The 20300-nt window shown below is 41.8% G+C and overlaps 1 protein-coding gene across 2 annotated transcripts; it reads left to right on the top strand.

Moving 5' to 3' along the window:
- The first annotated feature begins 1124 nt into the window (after positions 1 to 1124).
- Positions 1125 to 20155, top strand: RIC3 (RIC3 acetylcholine receptor chaperone). 2 transcript variants are annotated; one of them, XM_055813786.1, is made up of 6 exons: positions 1125 to 1349; positions 8598 to 8821; positions 10102 to 10180; positions 12274 to 12367; positions 18348 to 18493; positions 19596 to 20155. In XM_055813786.1, exons 1-6 carry the CDS (start codon positions 1202 to 1204, stop codon positions 20087 to 20089), a joined length of 1185 nt encoding a protein of 394 aa, XP_055669761.1. In that variant the 5' UTR covers positions 1125 to 1201; the 3' UTR covers positions 20090 to 20155. The 2 variants fall into 2 exon arrangements, with proteins under 2 accessions (XP_055669761.1, XP_055669760.1); XM_055813785.1 differs by having other exon boundaries at positions 1127 to 1349; positions 18345 to 18493.
- The last annotated feature ends 145 nt before the right edge of the window (positions 20156 to 20300 follow it).

Below are 20300 nucleotides of genomic sequence, written 5' to 3'. Positions count from 1 at the left end.
CCACGTGCTCAGAGGAACAGAATTCCTCACGGGGAACCCAGCTGAGCCACGGCCTCCTCAGCCAGCTCCTGGAGCCAAGAAGTTTTCCCGCCCCCGCAAGCCGAGCGCGCTGCCAGGAGCGGCCCCACGGCGGGCACCTGGGCCGGGGGCACCCGTCATCCCGCCGCCGCTCGCCACGGGGGGCACGGCCCTAGCCCCTTCCCCGGCCGGGGGCACCCGACACCCCGCCGCCGCTCGCCACGGCAGGGCACGGCGGATGGCAGCGCTCCTGGCAGGGCTGGTGGCGGGGTGCAGGGGGAGCCGCGTGCCGGGTTGTTACCGAAATCTCGGAATGAAAAACTTATCAACACCAATGTGATGTAGATAAGCAGACACTTCTTTATTGATGGCCGGGTGGGTGAATGAGGCCTCTCACGACCAACGCACACCAAGTTTCAAAATCATACATCTCATACAGAACTTATTCATACTTATTAAGTATTCATGCACAAACATAGTATTTCCCGAAAATCATTAACATACTCTTGCTTCCTATGTTAATCGGCTTATCAGTCCTTCGGGCCTGGGCAAACCCTTCCAAGAATTGTGGGCAGGGGTCTCCAGGACGTGGGCAGTAATCTTTGGGAGGAAGACCGTAGGTCTTCCTCATGGTGTACTTTTCACCTTTTGCCTGGTATGTGATGGTCTTGCAGGTCTGCAGTGTTCTTATCGGTCTGAGCTATTTTATGTCCTTGTCGACCATCTGTTTCTTCTTGTTTCTTTTAGTCACTCCATCTAGATAACTCATAAACAGGCCCCTTGTTAGAGAAAGTTAAAGAAAGAGAAACAGACTCCTTCTTTCATCAGTTATTTCATTAATTATGTCTTTCAAACTATGGTTACATGACCTAATTACTATACCTACATTCTTTGAGCAAATATAAGTTCTTAGCCTTGGTACAGGGCTGTACAGAGGATTTCATAGCAGCTTTTGTTGTGCAACTACTAGTTTCATTAGAATATATTTCTTATTCCTCTATATTTGTATTAAAATGATTTTAGCAAATCTGTAACAGGGTCGCGCCCCTGTCCGTAGGGACCAGCCCCCCGCCCCCCTCCCGCCCCTCGCCTCCCTCCGGCTGCCGCGCGCGCCCGGCGCCTGCGCGCGCCTGCGCCCAGCCTAACGGCGCGGTGGCGGCGCGGTGGCGGTCCGGCCGCCGCCATGGCGTACTCGACGTGCTGCAGGGTGGCCATGGTGTCCTGCCTGGTGCTCTGCGTCTCCCTCCTCCTGCCGCGGACCTTCCTGTCCCGGGGCGGCGGCAGGCAGGAGCCCGGGGCCGCGCCGTTCGCAGCGCCCGCGCCGCCCGAGGGTAAGAGGCCGCGGCGGGCCCCGCCGGCGGGCGGCTGCGCTGAGGCGAGGGCGGGCGGCTCCCGGCTCCCCGCCGCCAGCGCCCCCGGCCCGGCCCGCCGCGTTCCGGCTGCGGCCCGGGGGCCGGGCGGGGGTGGGTGGCGGGGGGTGCCGCCGCCGGGGGTGAGCGGGCCTGGGCTGCGCGGCGGGGCGGCTCTGGGCGGCACCGCTGCCGGCGGGCCTGGCCTGTGTGCCCCTCCCCCGCTCTCCTCAGCGGCCTGTGGCGCCAAGGGCTGAGTTCGCTCTTCTCGGTCATGTATCTTTTTATTTTCCCTTCAAAAAACCCTAGTTTCAAATCTGCCACGTTTCATTTTATTTTTTTTTTAATGTGAGGTACTAAAGCTACTGAAAAGGTACATACTCACACCACTTTTTCTTCCTTCATTGTGACATCACTTTTTATTTGAAAGCTTTCTTATTTTATTATTTTCTGTACGCTTTTGTTGTGTATGAAATAAAAGTTGTTTTGAATCATCTTCATTGTTTAGTTTCCTACTACCGTATTTTACAGTTGGCTTTCATGCCCCTTTCCTGGTAATGTGTGTGCCCCGTGCTGGTGTGTTCAGAGCCTGGAGCTGTGCCCTTCTCACCCTCCCACTCTGGGTACTGCCTCTTAAATTCTAGAGGAATGGGTGCATGGAAGCATCTCTCGTTCTTTTTATGCCCATTGCCTTTTACTGTTGGTTTTCTCTGCAGGGCACCTCAGGAAGGTAACTAGTATCATAGCCCTAGCACTTGGCAGAGAAGTTTTGCCCAGGGCTGCCTGCAAGGTGGGGGTGAGGCAGAGAACTCTGAGGTTGTGCTGGATGCTGTCCCACAGGCACTCATGTTCAGTGACTTTATCTTATGTATCCTTCCGGCGGCCTGGTTCTTACGTGACCGTATGCTTGGGTGATGTTGATTTCATTTACCGGGGGTTTTTAAGGACATTTAGGCTAAAGTTACTGCTGAAAGAGTCTTAATGTTGAACTGAAATCTATGACTACTGTGGCTGCCCTTTCGTGGTTACTGTGTGTATTCTTAGTCTTTAAGAAACTTGAATATAGGTTCATCAGCACTGTAGATCTACAGGTTTATAGTTTAATTGCCGAATTTCTTAATACTGAAAACCTGAATGGTCACTGATTTTTATTTTTTTTTTTTGGTAGCACATAAAGAGCAGTACAGGGCATGGTGCTGGGCCCTGCAAAGGCCCCCAGCAGATGGTTACGGGGGCTCGGTTAGCTCTGTGGAGTCACCTGCCTGAAGCAGGGATGGGAGCAGGCTCTCTATGAGGTGGTACCTGTGCACCTCCTGACTGATCCCGTGGTGACGTCAGATGATGGGTATTTGACAAACTTTTCCCACAGCAGAGCGGTCTTAGGCAGTTGTCAGTTGATATTCTGGTGCTTCTTTCTTTGGCTGCAGGATGGACTGGATTGAATTGATCTGACAGAAAAATTAGGTGTTTTTTTAAAAAAAACCCAACAAAAAACTTGCCCCCAAATTATTTTCAGTGATACCTGTCTGATGAATGATGCTCCTATCTGTTCTAGCACAGCCTGCCTTAAGCAGTGCTGTCATAAGTTGACTAATCACAGCAACAGTTAAAATAGGTAATATAAATACTCTTTCCATCATCAATGTGTGGTATGCTCTTTCCATCATCCTGCAGGAGATGCCAGTACAGTACAAGTTGGTGTGTGCCTGGTGCAGAGCGAGCACTCAGCATGCTCCTCTGTTGCCCCCAAGCACCTGTCTTTGGCTTTGGATGTAATACCTCACCTCAGATGATCCATTTCAGATGAGAATTTACAGTCCATATTTTCAATTTGATAGCAAGAATTTCATTACACCTGCTCTGTAGACCAAACTTTATTTCACCTGAAGTTATTTTTTTATTGGAAGAATAAATCTTGATGGAACAGTTCAACTCATATCTCTGTCATTAGTCATCTTCTTCAGTGAACTGATAACTGCAGTTACCTGACAGAAGTTTCAGAGGCTTGAAGTAATCATGTCATTCTTGAAGTTAATAAAGTGCTTATTGTAGTCTTGGGGGCAAAATGCCTCTGAATAAAACAGTCTTAAAGTTTACTACCATTTGTTAGAACTCATTGTTAGCAGAAGACTTTTTATTGAAACAGGCTTTAAGCATGGGGATAGTGCTTTCTCTAATAAAGCCATTTTCAGAGGTCTCTTCCAGGAAAATGGTATGCATAGCCCTATAGAATTTAATATCTTTCAGACGGAGTTCTTTTTCACAGAAACAGTTTAATGTGTATGAAAAAACTTACTTAAAGAACTTACTATGAATGTATCACATTTCTAGTGTACTTCATGGACAGGCATTAGATTTTTTTTTTAAAAAAATATTTTTGAAAAGAGGAAAAAAGAGGTACTAGCAGTTTAAAAATTAATTTTAAGTCTATTGTTCGTAAATATATGCCATGCATTTCATAAAGCTACTCTCTAAGTTGGTAGTTTAAGAAAAACCTTACAGCTCCATGACAATAGGTGTATATTCTGCAGTAAGAACAATCAAGTCGCATCAGTTTTACAGGAGAAATACAGGAGTGTTCAGGTGACGTCTGTGCCCAGCTTGGATTTGTGCAATGTGCACATCAGATGCTTGCAGATGTCCTTACTGAAGAAAATCAAGATGTTTCTGTTTTGGGTAGGTTTTGTGTTTTCCTTTTTAACCTCCCACCTGCAGTATTTAATCAGAAATGTTCAGGCGTTTGACTGTGTCCATTAAAAACACCTGTGCACTGGTTTAAAGTAAGGATTTCAAAACTGTTATTCCTTCTAACCTTTCTTGGGTGGATTTCTAAAGCTGTGTTGTTGAGAACCCAGCTAGAGCTATTTTGTAAATGTGAGTAAAAGAGCAAGAACTAAATGAATGTATACTGTTTGTCTAGTACATCTTGATGTTTCACTGTCTGCCAGGATGAGAAGTATTTCTACACAGATTTAGGAAAGAAAAATATAAATCACTGCACATGTAAAAAATCTTAAATGTCGGTGTTGTGATAGTGTATAATACTGAAATGGAGAATGACCTCGAAAATGAACTGAATGTGACCGTGTAGTGTTATAAAAAAGGATTAATTACTTGGGCTTTCTGGGAACAGAGGTGTTGGGGAAATTAGAGGGTGTTATGGAATAGCAGCAGATATGGTAGAGTGGCTTGAAAGAGAATTTAGATTAAATGTCAAGAAAACAGTTTCTGTATGGATCATTCTAAGCTATTACACCAAACAGGGAGACTATGCAAGAAAACCAAGGACACTTTCCATCTAGAGATCAGGTTACTTTATCATGGAGTCTGGGTGTCTTTGTGTGTTGGCACTTGCAGCTTTAGAAACCTTTGGCCAATTAATCTCATTGCCCCAAGAGAGAGAGAGCACGAAGATAAATTTTTATGAAAATACACTGCTGAGCAGGGCTGAAGTTGTTTAAAGTCATCTTCAAATGCTTAGGGGCACTTAAGCACCTGTAAACATGGGAGTTGGGGTACAGTTTGAAGACAGGTTTGAGGACTGGAATTTGCATTGCTGAGGCAGGAGGATAGTTCCATATCACACTGGCATGTGTTCTTTCAGTTAAAGCTTTTGCAAAACATCTAGCTGGTTTGTTCTTTGGCTGTATTTTTTTGGTTGGTTGGTTTTGCATGCGCAATAAGGAATAGGAACTGTCTAACTTGGAAAAAACCCACATTTAATCTTAGCATTTCCAAACCAATGTAGTGTAACCATGGTTTTGGGATACAAGCATAGAAAAAAGGCAAAGTGCCTTCTGCAGAGCATGAGCAGAGCTGTGGGTGCTGTGCCCCTGAGGAGCAGCTTTGAGATTTGAGGAGCGGCGAGAACAGCATACTTTGCTTTGCTGTCAACTTGGGCAAGTCACATGCTTCCCAGACTGCCATTGCCTGTCTGTAACCCTTCTCCTACGCTTCCTGGGATCTGAAGAGCATGCACATTTTATAAATGAAGTCATGTATCATAGGTCTCCTGATGAATGCAGTGCAAACTTAGGTAGCAACAGCCCATATGTACTGTATGTCAAACTTGTTATTTTTTTATGATACATGTATGTAACCCAGCATTTTACAGCTGGTCAGATGTTGCAGGAAGACATACTATCTAGACTAAGATTTGCTGAATTGTACAATAGCTTGAAGTCTAAAACACTTTATAAATAGTCAGGTTGGGCTTAGTAGCAATTCCTAAACCCCATTAGGTAGAGCACGTAACAGCTTTCTTGGGAAAAAGATATTTGGATGGTCTGAATATCATCAGCTGGTTGGCTGTTCTATTAGGTGTGCTATACAGTATGAAGTATGTAGATACACTTTTTAAGATCTGCTTTTTTCAGTTCAGTGTTAATATTGTTAAAAGATTAAAAAATCCACAATAATTCCACCGTGATACTGCTATTAAGGGCTTCATCTACATTCAAAAACCTACAGTCTCTTAAACAACACAAACATTACCTGGGGCATAATTAAGTTTTTGGACTACTGAAGGGACAGGATTAGGCAAAATGTGCTCTGCTTGCCCTGTAGGGGTTTGCAAAGTTGATTTGAAGCATTAAAACTAACAAACTGTTAAATATGTTGAGTAAACCTTGGGTAAAAAGATTGCAGAGCCAGGTAGGGTGTATTTGGTGGAGTTAGGACGTGCAGCTGTCAGGTCTGTGTGAACGCAGCCCTTGGGCTGTCCCAGGGGAGTTGGGAAACTTTCAAGAGCAGAGCAGCACTGTGGCACCCTTCAAAGCTAAATGGAGGTTAGCTGTCTGTGCTGCCCACAGCATGGAAAATCTCCTGTTGAAGTACTCACCATCAGCACTGGCAACCGGATGGTGCAGCAAACAAGGGCTGACGTGTGCTATCCTGTGCTCGTGTAGAAGCATCACTTGATTTTATTGGTGGAGAATATGTTGTCATCTCCATTGGAAAGTGGTGTTTCATCCCTGGAAATGTGGAATCCAGTCATGTCACCTACCGGTGCGTGTGCGAGGGTGTTGGGGTTTGCAGTAGCAGAAGGTATCTTGTTCAGTTGACAGTGGCACCTGAATTGCTGTGCCTTTCCATTTATACACTGTGTATTTGACAGCTGTGTGCATATGTTGCTTTTAAGTTGCTTGTGCCATCAATTTACTCTATAACTTGCAGTACATTTGCTATAAAAAGCTATGGAAAATTATATTTTTATAAGGAAATAATTGTAAAAGTTTAAAAATAAACAGGGAAGATTTAGAAGCAAGAGCCATGAAAATACCCTTTAAAATTATTTTCATAATGAAATGACTAGTATGTGTCCCCTTGGCCTGATTATCTTTAATTGAATTGATTCTTTTAAAGCACAAACAAGGCCTTGTGGATAATTTAGAGAACTGTTCCCTTTAAATACAGTTTCACCTTTGTCAATTATTTTCTGCTTGCTTCACCTCTTTTTTTTTCATAAAGAATATTGGCAAGAGTGTAAGATGTTTTACAAAGGTTTATCTACCCTGCTGTTTCATCCCCACGGCAGTGATGCTGCTCTCTACACATCACACTTGTTTCCACAGTGACCTACTGCTACAGGGCATTCCTGCTGGAGTAGTGGGACTTTCTGGTAAATAGCTATGCTTTCCATCACAGAATTTGAATAATTCACTAAAGGTGCATGAAAACAGCTTCCTCAAAGTTAAGCCTGAGCTAATCTGAGAGTGGTTTTGGTCAGTGGTGGTATAAGTGGGCAGTTTCACTAGAGCCTGCAGCACTCAAAGAATGTATGCCATCACCTGCAAGAAAAATGTGTTTTTAATAGTAGAACTTCACAAATTGTTGGTATCACTTCCTAACATGCATTTACTGTAATTTCTGTGCTCGGGAATTTAGCTGCCTATGATGGTGTTTCCTAGCAAGAGCAAATGTTAATTTAATCTGATTTTCTCGTCTTGCTTCTCATAAAAATATTTGCAGCTGGGTAATCACAGAAATAAAGTTAGTTATTTTCCATGCTATTTCAAACCTGTTTTTCATTTGCTTGATTCAAGTGCATGTAGCCTGCCCCAGCGCCAGTGAGCAGTGTCCAGGCTGCCCAGCATTCCTGCTGCGTGCCAGGGAGGGGGAGTTCTGCAGCTGGCATTGGGCGTGAGCTGCAGCTTGGCCTGGCAGTCCCCATCTCTGGTGCTTCCATCCAATGTCTCCCATTGCCAGACTCGGTGGCAGAGTAGCTGAGTAATTCTGTTCAGTTCCAGTTGGTGGAAGGGAGTACAGGTGCAAGTCCAAGCTGGTTATGGGGATAGAAAGCAGGATGCCAAGTACACAGAGGAGTAAAATAGTGAATTTCATGGCAAAGTTGTTGAATTGATGGCAGCAAGAAAATAGATTAATGCATGAGCTTAGATCTATCGAGATTCTGGAGCCTTCCAGTTGAATGAAATTGTCCGCAGCACGGATTCAGGCTCTCTGCAGTCTTACTCTAGCATCCATGCATCTATTTATGCTCACTCCCCTTTCTTGTTTTAAATTATCCTTCCCTCTTCCAAGGCTTGCGACCCTTTCTTCCCCCTCTGAAATGCCAAAGAAAGTATGTCCCAAGCTATATTCAATCTCCTGTTTTCTTTTGCTTTACTTAACACCTTTTAAGAAGAACAGTTTGAGGTGCCACCACTTTTATTTATCTTTCATAACCCATTTGATAAAATCAGGTAAAATACTAACAGCAGCAGCCAAAAATCTCTGTTGTGCAAACACTGCAGTCATGTATCAGGATGTTAGATGGATAGTGATTCGTGCATTAACGTGCCTCTGTGTAATATTGAAATATCAGGCTGGCAGCAGTAAACTGGTATGTTGTTGGGATTTTTTTGTGAAGAGAACTGGAAGTAAAAGTTCGGGTTTTCATCCTGTTAGGGGTGCTGATTCATAGGGTCTTTAGACAAGTATATATACCTGTTAAAATCCATGTTTTGTTAATTACCCTGCCAGCTCTTGAAATCAAGAGAGTAATTGTGCATACCTAAGTCCTAGCACTGCATATGTATCTGTAAACTCAGTCCTAATCTGAGGACTGAGTTTACAGACATAGTATTTAGACGTTACTTTACTCTTACTCATCACTGGTGGTGCATTTAAAAGTAGGAAAAATAGGTCAACTGTATCTGCTGCAGTTTTAGGCTGCATGTAAAAAGGTGAAAAGTAATGGAAGAAAAATAATGGTTATGGGTTTTTTTTCAGGGAAGCTGAATCGCTTTCCACCGAGGATGCATTACCAGGCCACTCCTGACAGCCGAGCTGCCCCTCATTTTCCAAGGTCTCACCTTGCTGAAGCAGTTGCCAAAGCCAAGGCAGGTGGAGGTGGTGGTGGAAGCACTGGTGGAACTGGAAGAGGTCTTGTGGGGCAGATTATCCCTATATATGGATTTGGCATCTTCTTATATATCCTGTACATTTTATTTAAGGTAAGACCAACATAAATAGCAAAGTCAGGAAAATAACAGCTAAAAAACCTCAAAACAGAAATGATAGTCCCATTTCTGTACCTGGCTCCATTTCAGCTGTTATTTTATGCTTAGTAACATATTATTATTATGTTATGCTTATGCTGGACCTTTGACTGGTGGTTCAAAGTTTGGTGTATCCTGTGGTTTTTGCGAAGACTGTGGCTAAGAATGCAGGGATGGGTTGCTGCCATCCTATATTGGCCTCTGACCTCTTACAGGTTTTTTTAAGGGTTTTCTTTTCCCCCTGGAAGATGGGTATGTCTAGAACAATGCTAGATTAATTTTGAATGTACATATAGTATTCTTTTCTTTTATGTATGACTACATATTATGTATACTGTTCATGTCACGTATTGTGTTATGCATTTAAAGTGGGAGAGAGAGAACAGTTACAGCTTAGCTTCTGGAACAAAAGCACCACGTTGTTGGAGAACGGGAGTTTGTAAGGCTTTATTGACTAGGCTGGAACTACCCCAGCTGAGGAACTGGTTGAAAGCTAGTTTGAAAAAGCACAGCCCAAATTCCCCTCCAGTGTTTCACACATGGTTTGAACTCCGCATAGCTTTGTGTTACACAGATGTGACTTGCATGTAGGGGATGACAGTCAGCTGTATGGGAGGAGGGACAAGGGGACTTGTGCAGATGCTTTTTCCTTTGAGTGGGGGACTGAATCCAGACTGAGCGGTGTCCAGACAGTTGAGCCTGCTCTGGATAGAGACAGGCAAGAACATAGTGAATTGACTGAACTGGTCAAACACAGAGAAGGCAAAAGAAACGGAGAGCCTGCAGCTTCCTTACAGAGCCAGCTGCTATCTTTGCTGCAGGTACAAAGTTGGTAAGGAATAGTGGCAGAAAGCGTTGCAAGAGGGGCAAGCAGGGTCACATATAATTCCTTCAGAACCTTTTCTTTATTTCACAATAATTGCCCGATGCATTTTTTTCAATCCTATATGCAGGGAGAGTGGAACAGATAAACATTCTAAAATGAAATTATTCTTGATGAGTTATGCTTTCACTATGTTTAAAAATATCATTTGTGCCAAGTGTCTTTCAGGAATTTTCAGCTGGCAAGATCTCCCAGGCATCTTTCATGGTTGTCTGGTTTTGCTGCTGGGCGTGCTTTTCCATGGTTACTTTCTGGTATATTTTAGTTTTCTATCATTTTTTCTGTTGCCTTTGGGGCTTACATACTACTATTGTAGTAACTCATAGAAAGGTCATCTTTTTTCACTCATCAGCTGGCTTCCAAGGGAAAAACTGCTGCTGGAGAGCGGAAATGCCCTACTGCTGCACCTGGAAACATGAAGAGGAAGATCAGTGAGTATGACTTCTGAGTTCTATCTGTGTAGCTGCTGACTCTGTAGACGCATGGTCAAATTGGGTTCTGCAGGTTCTGGGCACACTGTAAAGCTGCTGTCTCCCCCTGTAAAGAGCAAGCCAGAAGCTTCTGTGTTGGAGTGAGCAAGAATTAAAGTGAATTACTGCACAGTCTCATTCTAATCTCATTCAGCTAATGAGACTCTGCGATAGTAGCCTGATCCCAAGCCCTGCTGGAAGCAATGGCTTTTCATGAGGTTCACTGAATTAACTGCACGGATTTGCTGAAAAGCTATGTAGCTAATGATTAAAAATGGGTAATGGGATGTCCATCTATAATTATTCTATAATCGGTAATATTCTAGTAATAGTATATAAAGATATTAAAAGCTAGCTTAATTTTTTTGAATTTGTGAATTCTTCGCCATCACCAGACACTTCCCTACTTTTTCCCTTCTCTTTTTGCAATGCTTAAAGGTTTCATGAGTGCAATAAAGTAAGCAAAGAGTATTCTGAAATGTTATTTTGATTTTACCTAAGCATCGGTGGGATAGATCCAACTATTTGTAGACATTTATTAGATAAATTCATAAGCTTACTATTTAAGATCAGATGGGTAGTTACCATAATATTATTTAAATGTGTTGTGTTTAGCTGGCTAAATTGTAAAAGGAAAGAAAAGTACTTAGGGCTTTACAGAAAGTGCTGGCAGTAAGATAATTCTCTTAACATATCTGTAATTATCTTGACAATAATGCATATATTAGGAATACCTAATGTACTCAGTGCTGTAGATTGTATTTTCAGTGTACTTGCACTGCATTGTGCCTGGCAATTTTGTGCAATTTATTAGCAACGATAATTGTATTTTTTCCTCTAATGGTTGGCAAGAGAAACTAACTTCGCAGTAAGTTAAACATTTACCGTCGTTGTAACGCAAAGAACTGGTGATGGAAATTACTCTGCCTTTTTCTAGAGCTCTTTGTATTCCCAAAGGATTCACGGCAAGCTGTAGCAGAGCAAGGGACAAGTCACTGGGCTAGGAACCTGAAAACTGAGTCACCACTTACATAGTGACTTGGAGGAAGTAATTTCCTTTCTCTCTTTGCCAGTTTCCTTTCCTCTATTTTTAAAGTCTCAGACATGCAAAATAATGACATCAGTGATTAAGTAAGTAATGACATTCTCTGCAGAATAGAGATCTTTCTAAAGGCAGGATGTTTGTGGATGGCTTTCTCCATTCCTGCTATGTTGGAGTTCCATTGTGCCTTTGTGCTGCTTAAATGCGTGTGCACTTAGCAGCTGAGTATTTAACTAACCCGGGCTGGTTTCATTTTTTTCCGGCAGTGGGGAACAATGAAGTCTCAGCAGTAGAATTTTGAGCATGAGCTACAAAAGCCAAACAAGGAACTCAAGGATTTTTGTTGACATACATGCTGTTGCATCTTTACAGTTAACGCTTTTGGCTGAATTAACGCAAATACGGGTGTTCCTGCACATATGCATGTGTGTCTACTGTTGCACTATTGACACATTTTTTGAAAAAAGTGCACCCATGGGAATACTGTGCTTTTCTCTCCAGACAGACACTGTGTGGCTAGCTGTTGTTCATCCTGGTAAGCCTGGCAGACTGTTAGCCCTCACTGCCTACTCTGGCACACCTGTGCAGGGTTGGATGCCACCAGGCCCATGAATTTTATTCTTTTTGATAAAGGTACAGTTTCTCAAACTTAGACTCATTAGAAAATGCTCAGGTGCCCCTTTGTCTTTTTTTCGAAGGACTTAACAGGGAAATTCCAAAAGGTATTTTCTTCTCCCTAATTTTAATCTCCATGGCATTTACAGTGGCCTACTCACTCCGTATATTGGGAGGTTGCTCGGGAGCCATTGAAAGAAAGTGCTTTCTGTGTGGCTTATTACCATTGGCAATAGTCTTCACCTTCTTATACCAGGAAAAGTAGGTAGAACTCTTTAAGCTGCATGTGTTAGTTTCCTCACAGCCAGTTTGGTTTGGTGCAGCATATGCTACCTGTGATCATGGTACATTTTCAAAGCTCCTACTGACAGATCTTGGGATTTTGTTCGCTTTACAGCTGACTATGAGCTCACTCAACTCCAGGAAAAACTGAGAGAGACCGAAGAAGCTATGGAAAAATTAATCAACAGAGTGGGACCTAACTATGACAGGTATGTTTCAAATTACAGCATTTTAAGGAGAGATTCTGCTCTGATTAGAAATTAAACTTACATTGGCTATATTAAAATAGCATTTTGATTGCTATTTCACATTGTAGGGATTTGATTTTACACATCACACTTGTTGTTCTGCCATTTTTGTCTTTCCAGCATCTGTTTTCAAAATAATTTTTTCCAACATCATTTTCCTTAAACAGAAAAGCAACTGTCCCTCCCCTCCCCCTTTGTACAGTGTGTTATTTGGAAGGTAATGACAGGTCTGTGTAAACAGAAAATAAAATGTCTACATTTAAAGTATATGAAACAACCTGGCTTACGTGACCAAAGTAGTATTCTGAATGATGCCTAAGCAAGCCATTTGTTTTATGTTATTTTCCAGTTCTATGGATTATTTTTCTAAATGGAAGTGCTCTTATAATCTATGGAAATGCCTGTTAGAATATCCATAAAATACTTTTTTAAGGGCAGATTTGTATAATAATCTGATTCCATAACTTAGTTCCACCTTGTAACCAGTAAATCCATGCATTTGCTTCTAAATATAAAAGTAAAAAAAGAGTTGCAAAATCAGGATTTAAAAAAATATTATGTTTGTTAATGTTTGCTATAAATCTGAGATTGCTATTCTACATTATAAAGAAACTCTGGTCTATATGTTTTTCAGAAGGAGTGTAACAACACACCAATAGGATAATGTGTAACTGCAGTGTTTGAAAATTTAAATACCATGAACGTTGAAATGATGTTTGCAAGCAAAAAAGATAGCTGTTGAGGTTGAAACGCATGTTAACTTTGTCTGGACCAGCCAGTGCTTGTTTTAACCCATTCTGCAGGAACAGTTCTGTGCCAAACGTGCACCTTATGTTCATTTAAGCTTCAAACCACATTCTCTTTGAGTGTATAGTTTTCCCACGTTGCACCTGCCCTGTATTGCGGCTGCACTCATCTCAGCAAGACAAGGTGCCAGCCTTGCCTGCGTTAGGCCAGGCTCCAGCAGGAGAACCCCTAAGCTGCCCTGCTTACGTTCGTGAAACAGAAGGATACTATTTTGGCTATTACTCACCTCTGTTTTGTAGAGCTAACACAGTGCTCTATGCATAGCTTTAAGCTGCCAGAAATAGGCTTATGAGCTGCCCAGATACTGTGCTGACACTCAGGATAGGATATTTTTTTGCTGAGAAAATGGATTTAGGGTCTGATCCAGTATTTGTTGCACTCTGTGTTACTGGCTCAGAGCCTCTATTTAGTAGAACTTCCCTTCTTTGTTCAACCAAACTATTTATATAGATGGATCTAAAGGCCTCAGGGGAAATCAGAATATGAATCTAATACAGAATTTTATATGTAGCCTCTAAAGAGAAGGGGAAGAGTACCTCTAGATGGAGTAAATAACTGTTTTTCAAATACACACAGACTTTGAAGCTTTCTTAATCTACACTGTGATACTCTTAAGTTCGGTAATACTGGATGAATGTCTTAAAACAAAATGTATGATTAGAAAGTGTGATTAAAGTACGGAATACAGTGCTAGGCTTATTTGATCTGGATGTTGATAGATTTAAATAAAAAGGAAAGAGGAAGAGAACAAATTTACTTGAGCACCATTTATTAACATGCACTTAAACAGAAATCCTTAAAACAGAAAAGGCAGAGAAAGAAACAACCCGTATCAAAATTAAACTAATGCTGAAAGACGCCAGGTGAGACCATGGCCCATTATGCTAGATGTGGCAAAGTGACTCCCAGCCTGCCAAGTGAAGTATTAGTAAACAAACCAAAGGATGTATTTTGCATTGTCACAAAAAGCAATGTATCACTGTAGCACACAGTGTTTGTAATAGTGCTGAGATCTGAGCTCATGCCTCTGTGTCCTCTCACTATATTTCAGGAGCATTCTGGCTGAACTGCTCCAGGATTCATCCTGGCTTCCTCCTTCTGGTGGAGATTCTTAGAATCCAAAGACATTCTAATTTTGTATATTTTTGTCAAAAAAACCTTTGCTTTTGAAATCCAGATAAGTTTGGAAGGACAGTTTATTCTCAGATAATACTATACCATAGGAAGAAATCCTCTTTCAAAGGAATAACACATAGTGTGCTGTATGATTTTATTCTGCTTTCTTCTGTAGCAAGTGTATGTGTTTTCTTGCTGTGGCTTGTCCTGCTCATTTCTTTTTCTGTCAAAAGCGTTTGAGTGAAGTGAGGGTGGAAGATCTCTCAATACTATTAGCTGGTTTTCTCAGATGGGATAGCTAATACTGTCCTGCCCTGTGTTGTAGAAGGTAGGCAGGCAGAAACTTGGATTCCCTTTTGTTTTAATGAGGTTTGAAGACCAACCTCCAAACCAACCAAGGAGACCTCCTTCCAAACTAGCGTACCAGTTGGAATTGCTACAGCCTTAAGTACAGAAAGCCCCTTGCAGAAATGCAAAGCTTTCAGAAAGTACAAGAAAAATACTTTTAGTAGGTTGTGGCATGTATTAGAAAGGACTAGAAGCAAGGTAGAGAAAGCAAGAGAAAGAAGGATCTACCCGTCTGGGTCCTCAGCAACATAACCAAACATAAACTAAGAGATGGATAAAGATAATTGTTACCTAATGCACACACTTAAATGGGTAAGCACATAGTGCCTAAGGATATAATGATTCATAGCTCTGAGAAAATCTAGCACTCTTCCCAGCTCTTTTTTTCAACAGGTTATAAATTGAGATTATGCAGTTTTGTAATTTATCATCACATCTCATCACTGAGGGGGACCTCAGTATCTCTGCTTCCTAAGTTTAGACCTGAACATAGTCCAGCGTCTGTCAGCAGAGATGAGGAACCTTGCTGGGAATGTGACGATTCAGAAATAACGACTTGATCAATGGTTGTATAGGGCTCTCTGCATTAAAAGCATGTATATTGCTTTTTTCCAGGCTTTTAGCAGAGTGTTTCGATGTTGGGACAGTCATATAATGGGTAAAAAAGGTTTCCCTACCCATTCTCACAGATGTCTTTGTTACCCATATTCTTTTCACCACTGTCTGTAAAATACGGCATTTTGAAACCACTTTAAATTGAAGAATACTTGTAAATATTTTTCTCAATGAGAGTATTGTACAGTACGCTCTTGTAAAAAAAAAAATCTTGATGTCTGGTAATTAGGTTAGAGAGAGAAATAATGCAGCTCAGTTATTTGTTCTTAAAGTCCTGTTTACCAGACTGTCAGCTGGAAAAACTGAAGTGTTTACCATAAACTGAGCAAATGTGATATGGAGGAGAGAGTGAGTGAGAGGCTGTACTCTGTGGGGTGCCATTTTTGGGCTATACCTGCAATTTAATAGAGATTCTTTTAAGTTTATGAAGCAAAAAAATACCAGTTGACATGTCTGAGATACCACGTTAGGTTACGGATTTCCACTGCAGTCATGATAGCTCTTTGGGAAATGTTCTCATCTCAGTGTAAGGATAAGAAACCTTTACTTTACCTCTTAGTGAGCACTTTGGGACTTTACAAAACATAAGCATTGCCACTATGAAAAGTAATAGGTGTGTTGGAGGTACAAACACACAGAGCAAAAATAATGACCTTTTCTTACACTGTAAACCTTTTGCATCTGTTGTCCTCTTAGTATTCATAAGTGCATTTTACTCTGGTAAATCTCCGATCTGCAGGCAGCCAGATGTCTTACACATTGCCAGCATTCTACAGTAAGTCTTCCTAGAGGCCTTAAATGAAGTAGAAATAGTGCATGGGCTTTGGTTTCTCTCTCTCTAGAGGGAAAATTTCTTTTAAGCAAGGTGTATGAAGGAGCAGTACTCTGAAACACAGAGCCCTTGTGTTGCAGTAAGGCAGTAGTGCTTTCTAATGGGAGTGTCCAGCATATTAGGAATTTTCCTATATGAAATGCCACAGTAATGCAGCTGCGTTGATTGATCCTATTATCTGAGCTAACATATCTCCCCATTGTGCTAAACAGATAGGCCTCTCTGTCTTCATCCAGATGATATATATTCAAATTACATACACTTTTTGTCTATAAAAGGAGGATTAGTTTGGCAGGTCTATTACAGCTTCTGTCAAAGGCAGCTAGCTGATGAAACCATTTCTTTTTGTGTGCCTCTTAATTCACATCTCAGATTCTACAATCTGCATAGCCCAGGCTTTTGAGAAGATGCTGTCTCACGCCTTCGCTTGTTCTGTGGAACAAACTGCCACTGCAACTTCGAGGGGACTCGGTGCGACCTCCATATAGCATTGGGGCTGGTATCAGGTTTTCAAACTGTGAGGCAAAGTGCCCCTTAGGGGAACGACAGGGAAGTGATGTTTAGCCTTGTGATCTCAGTCAAGCAAATTAATCTGGTTAGCTGCTAATGAAACCAGTGGGCCTGCTCCTGAGCTAAGTTCAGTTACAGGCAGCTGTGCGTGCAGCTGTGCACGAAGTCTAGCCCAGGGTCAGCACTTTGATCACCATCGCACGAACCAGCAGTATGATGCTAATCTCTTTGGCTTTAAACCAGTATGACTGCTGCTTTTGGTGGAGCATCAGTCCCTATATGTAGAGTAGCACAAAGTGCCTAATGAAGTGCTGCTGCAGTCATGGCAGTTAGAGGAAAAACTGAAGATGGACACTGCAAGTTTTCACGCTTATGAGAATTCAGGTGCCTGAAACAAGGTTTAGGTAGATACTGATCACCTAACTCCAAAGTCATTGATATCTTTCCTGCTCCCGTCTTCCCATCTCACCCCTAAGATCCACTGAGCAGCTAGCTGTCTAAGCCTGGAGATAGTCTGTCTGATGGTCTGGAGATCACCAGAGGTCATCTGTCTGACTTCACATACCGCCTGCAGTTCAGCATTCTGTGCATGCTGAGGGCCACCCTTTCTGAGTAACTAGGGGCATTAATAGGTCCTGCCTAAAACGTGGCGAGATTGAAAAGCACTGGAGTAGTTCCTCAGTCCCCTGAGAGCCTTGAGCTGGCATTTATGCAGAGATCAAACACCTGGTCAAGAACGCCTTGAAACTCAAGATGAAACAAGCACAACAGTCAGAACTGTTTTAACCCCCGGGTACAGCCAGTGTCTGTCTTATTCTGACTTGCTGAGGTAGTAGAGCTCAGATCACCACCCTCTGAATACAACTTTTTTGTCCATTAGATTTTTAGGAGGCTGTTTATTCCAGAGAAAATAACATGTAATAACTACATGATCTTATCTGTTGGAAGCAGTTACGTTACAACAGTAAGTAATTGCATTACCCGAGCAGTAGTAATTACTAGAATCAACAGTGTAGAACCAGTCAGAATTAGAGTTAGCTTTTAACTGGATAAAAATCTCAGTCCTCTCCCACTCTCCCTCTAATTCTAAAGGGCAAGTTAAATGTAACACCTTTCCATTTTTAAATCTTCCTTCCTGTTTCTCCTCCCAGCTCCCCTCCAGGCAGCATTGTTGACAGGGTATAATAACATGATGATTTGTGCAACTGAAATTTCTTAATGAGGCCTTGAACATTTAATACCTTTAATGGTCATAATAAGAGACTACTAGACTCTTGAGACTAATGTCTGTGTGAGACGTTTTGATCAGCCCCACAAGTTGTTTTAAATGTTGCATAGGTTCTGAATTGCATTTTCTTACAATGCTTCAAGCGAGGCATGACCTTCTAATTCTCACGTAAATTTCTCTAGTGTCTTTTGCACCACAACTCTTACTTGTGTGCCACTTTCATCTTGCGCTCACATTGGCTGTACCTGCCTTCCTTTACCTGTTTTAAATTTTCAGGCTTTCTGGATAAATGGATATAAATGGATATAAACCTTTATACTGAGCTGAAGTGCAGACCACATGCAGGTAGATGATTATAGTGATCATACTGCAGCCAGGATTCCTCAGACAGTGCTTCTGGGATGGACCAAACAGTTGGATTCAAACTCTGTTAGTAGTTTGTAATAATAGCGGACTGAATACTGGTGTCTAATATTTTCTAGCAGGACTCAGAATGTTACAACAGACCAGGAAAAAAGGCTACTTCAGCAACTCCGGGAAATTACTAGAGTTATGAAGGAAGGAAAATTCATAGATGGCATCTCTCCTGAGAAGGAAGCTGAAGAAGCTCCTTACATGGAGGATTGGGAAGGTAAGCAAGAGCCTTTCTTACCATTACTCTGATGAGAAAAATTGAGTAAGGATTACTTAGTCCCTGATCCTTTCAAAAAATGTTGTTAGCTTTATCCTTCCTTTTCAGAAGTCAGTTTTCAAAACTTTCCAAGAGATGGTTTGTTTTTCCAACCATAATAGAAAGAACATAAATTTTGAAGCATCCAGCATTCCCTTTAGTGTAAACACTACACTATCTGCTGCCAAAAGTGGCATATGAATATTCACATATGCTCCATCTGCTGCTGGGTCTTGGCTGCGGAAGGTTTCTATTTTTCCCTTTCCTTGCTGAGCTAGATTTCATGCAAAATCATAAGCCCCTTGGAAATCAGATTCAATATGTTTTGGATAACTTTACTACTGATTAGTCATTCTTTCTTTGCTCCAGTGTTATAAAAGCCAACTGCAGGAAGCCTGTCCTTTAAAAATTCTTTATTTTTATGTCCTTTCTGTTACTTGATGCTTACTTGTTACATAAATGTGTTTTCAAGATATCCTAGTTGAGTTGCTCACTATTATAATTTTAAATGCAGACTTAATTCCTTGCTCTTTAAGAAGCTTTCAAAAATGATCTAAAACCTAAAGCATAAACAGTGGCCTCAAGCTCTGTTTTCTGAAGTCAAGTTCATGATGCATTTTCTAAAATGAAATGCACAAAGTCGTTGACATACCTGTTTTTTTCAGCTTCATAAATAATGCTGTTTATAGTGAAAGTCTTCACTCAGTCTGTAGGCAGAAACAAAAAGAAAAGGATCTATTTAAAGATATAAGACATGCAATTTTCACCTGTTAGTCTGCCATAGCTTTCAGCAAGGCTAAGATAGTCACTCCTGAAAGTCAGGGTTGATATCCTGGTTCCCTAAAAATAAGTGGAGTTTTCTCATTATCTCCCAAGAAGTCATGTTTTGCACATTCTCGCTATGGATTTAATACTGTGACATTTACATGGCATTAAATAGATGACACTCATACTGGCAGTGCTAAAAACAACTGTTCTGACAAACTTGTGCATCCACCACTGAAGTCAGTACTGCTTTTAAATTCTGATAACACTTCAAGCTGCGTATCACTTTATTCCTAAGGTTATCCAGAAGAGACCTATCCTGTCTATGACAATTCTGGTTGCTTCAAGCGCAAACAGGACACAATCCTTGTAGATTACCCTGACCCGAGCCAGCCCTCTGCAGAAGAGCTGGCAGAAAGAATGGAGGGCACAGAAGATGAGGAACATCTGTGCAATGAAACGCTGCTAATGGATCTCACCATGGGAAGGGGCGGTCATGATTTAATGCAGAAAAAGGACGAGATCACTGGCATCAGCGAAGAGGAGGGGGACCTTCATCATAGCCAAAGCAGCGAGGAGTGCTGCTGTTGTTATCAGGGTGATGATCCTGCTGTTATAGCAGAGAATGCTGGATTCCACAACGAGAGCTGCAGCGAAGCAGAAGAGTCACCCCAAGAGGACCTGTCTGTGGAGTCGGAAGATGAAAATGCAGTCCTGAAGAAGCAGAAGGCCAGTGATTCGGATGAAACAGGCACACTGAGAAAGCGCAACACAAAAGGACTTGAGCAATAAGGACAATAGTAGATGTTACCTAGATGATGAATGTAGAGGTCATAAACTGTCATTTGTGTGGTTTTAGTTCCCAGTGAAGACTTCCCTGTGTTCATCTTCTTGTAGCAGCTTCATTCCCGTGGTACCAAATCAGTCACATCATCTACTTGAACTGGAAGCCAGTGTCCTCTTCCATGCAGTCTTGTCGTGGCTTACCATGACGTTGCCAGCA

This window comes from Falco peregrinus, chromosome 9 (assembly GCF_023634155.1).
Source record: "Falco peregrinus isolate bFalPer1 chromosome 9, bFalPer1.pri, whole genome shotgun sequence".
Classification (NCBI taxonomy): Eukaryota; Metazoa; Chordata; class Aves; order Falconiformes; family Falconidae; genus Falco; species Falco peregrinus.
Note: the sequence above shows the minus strand (reverse complement) of the source record. Positions and strands in the feature narration are given on the sequence as shown.

What these genes read in the sequence shown, in the direction of transcription:
- RIC3 (XM_055813785.1), top strand. Translation starts at nt 1,202, where the DNA reads ATGGCGTACTCGACGTGCTGCAGGGTGGCCATGGTGTCCTGCCTGGTG. An exon ending in GTGGGACCTAACTATGACAG is followed by an intron (nt 12,368 to 18,344) that starts GTATGTTTCAAA and finishes AATATTTTCTAG; the next exon opens with CAGGACTCAGAATGTTACAA. An exon ending in TTACATGGAGGATTGGGAAG is followed by an intron (nt 18,494 to 19,595) that starts GTAAGCAAGAGC and finishes TTTATTCCTAAG; the next exon opens with GTTATCCAGAAGAGACCTAT.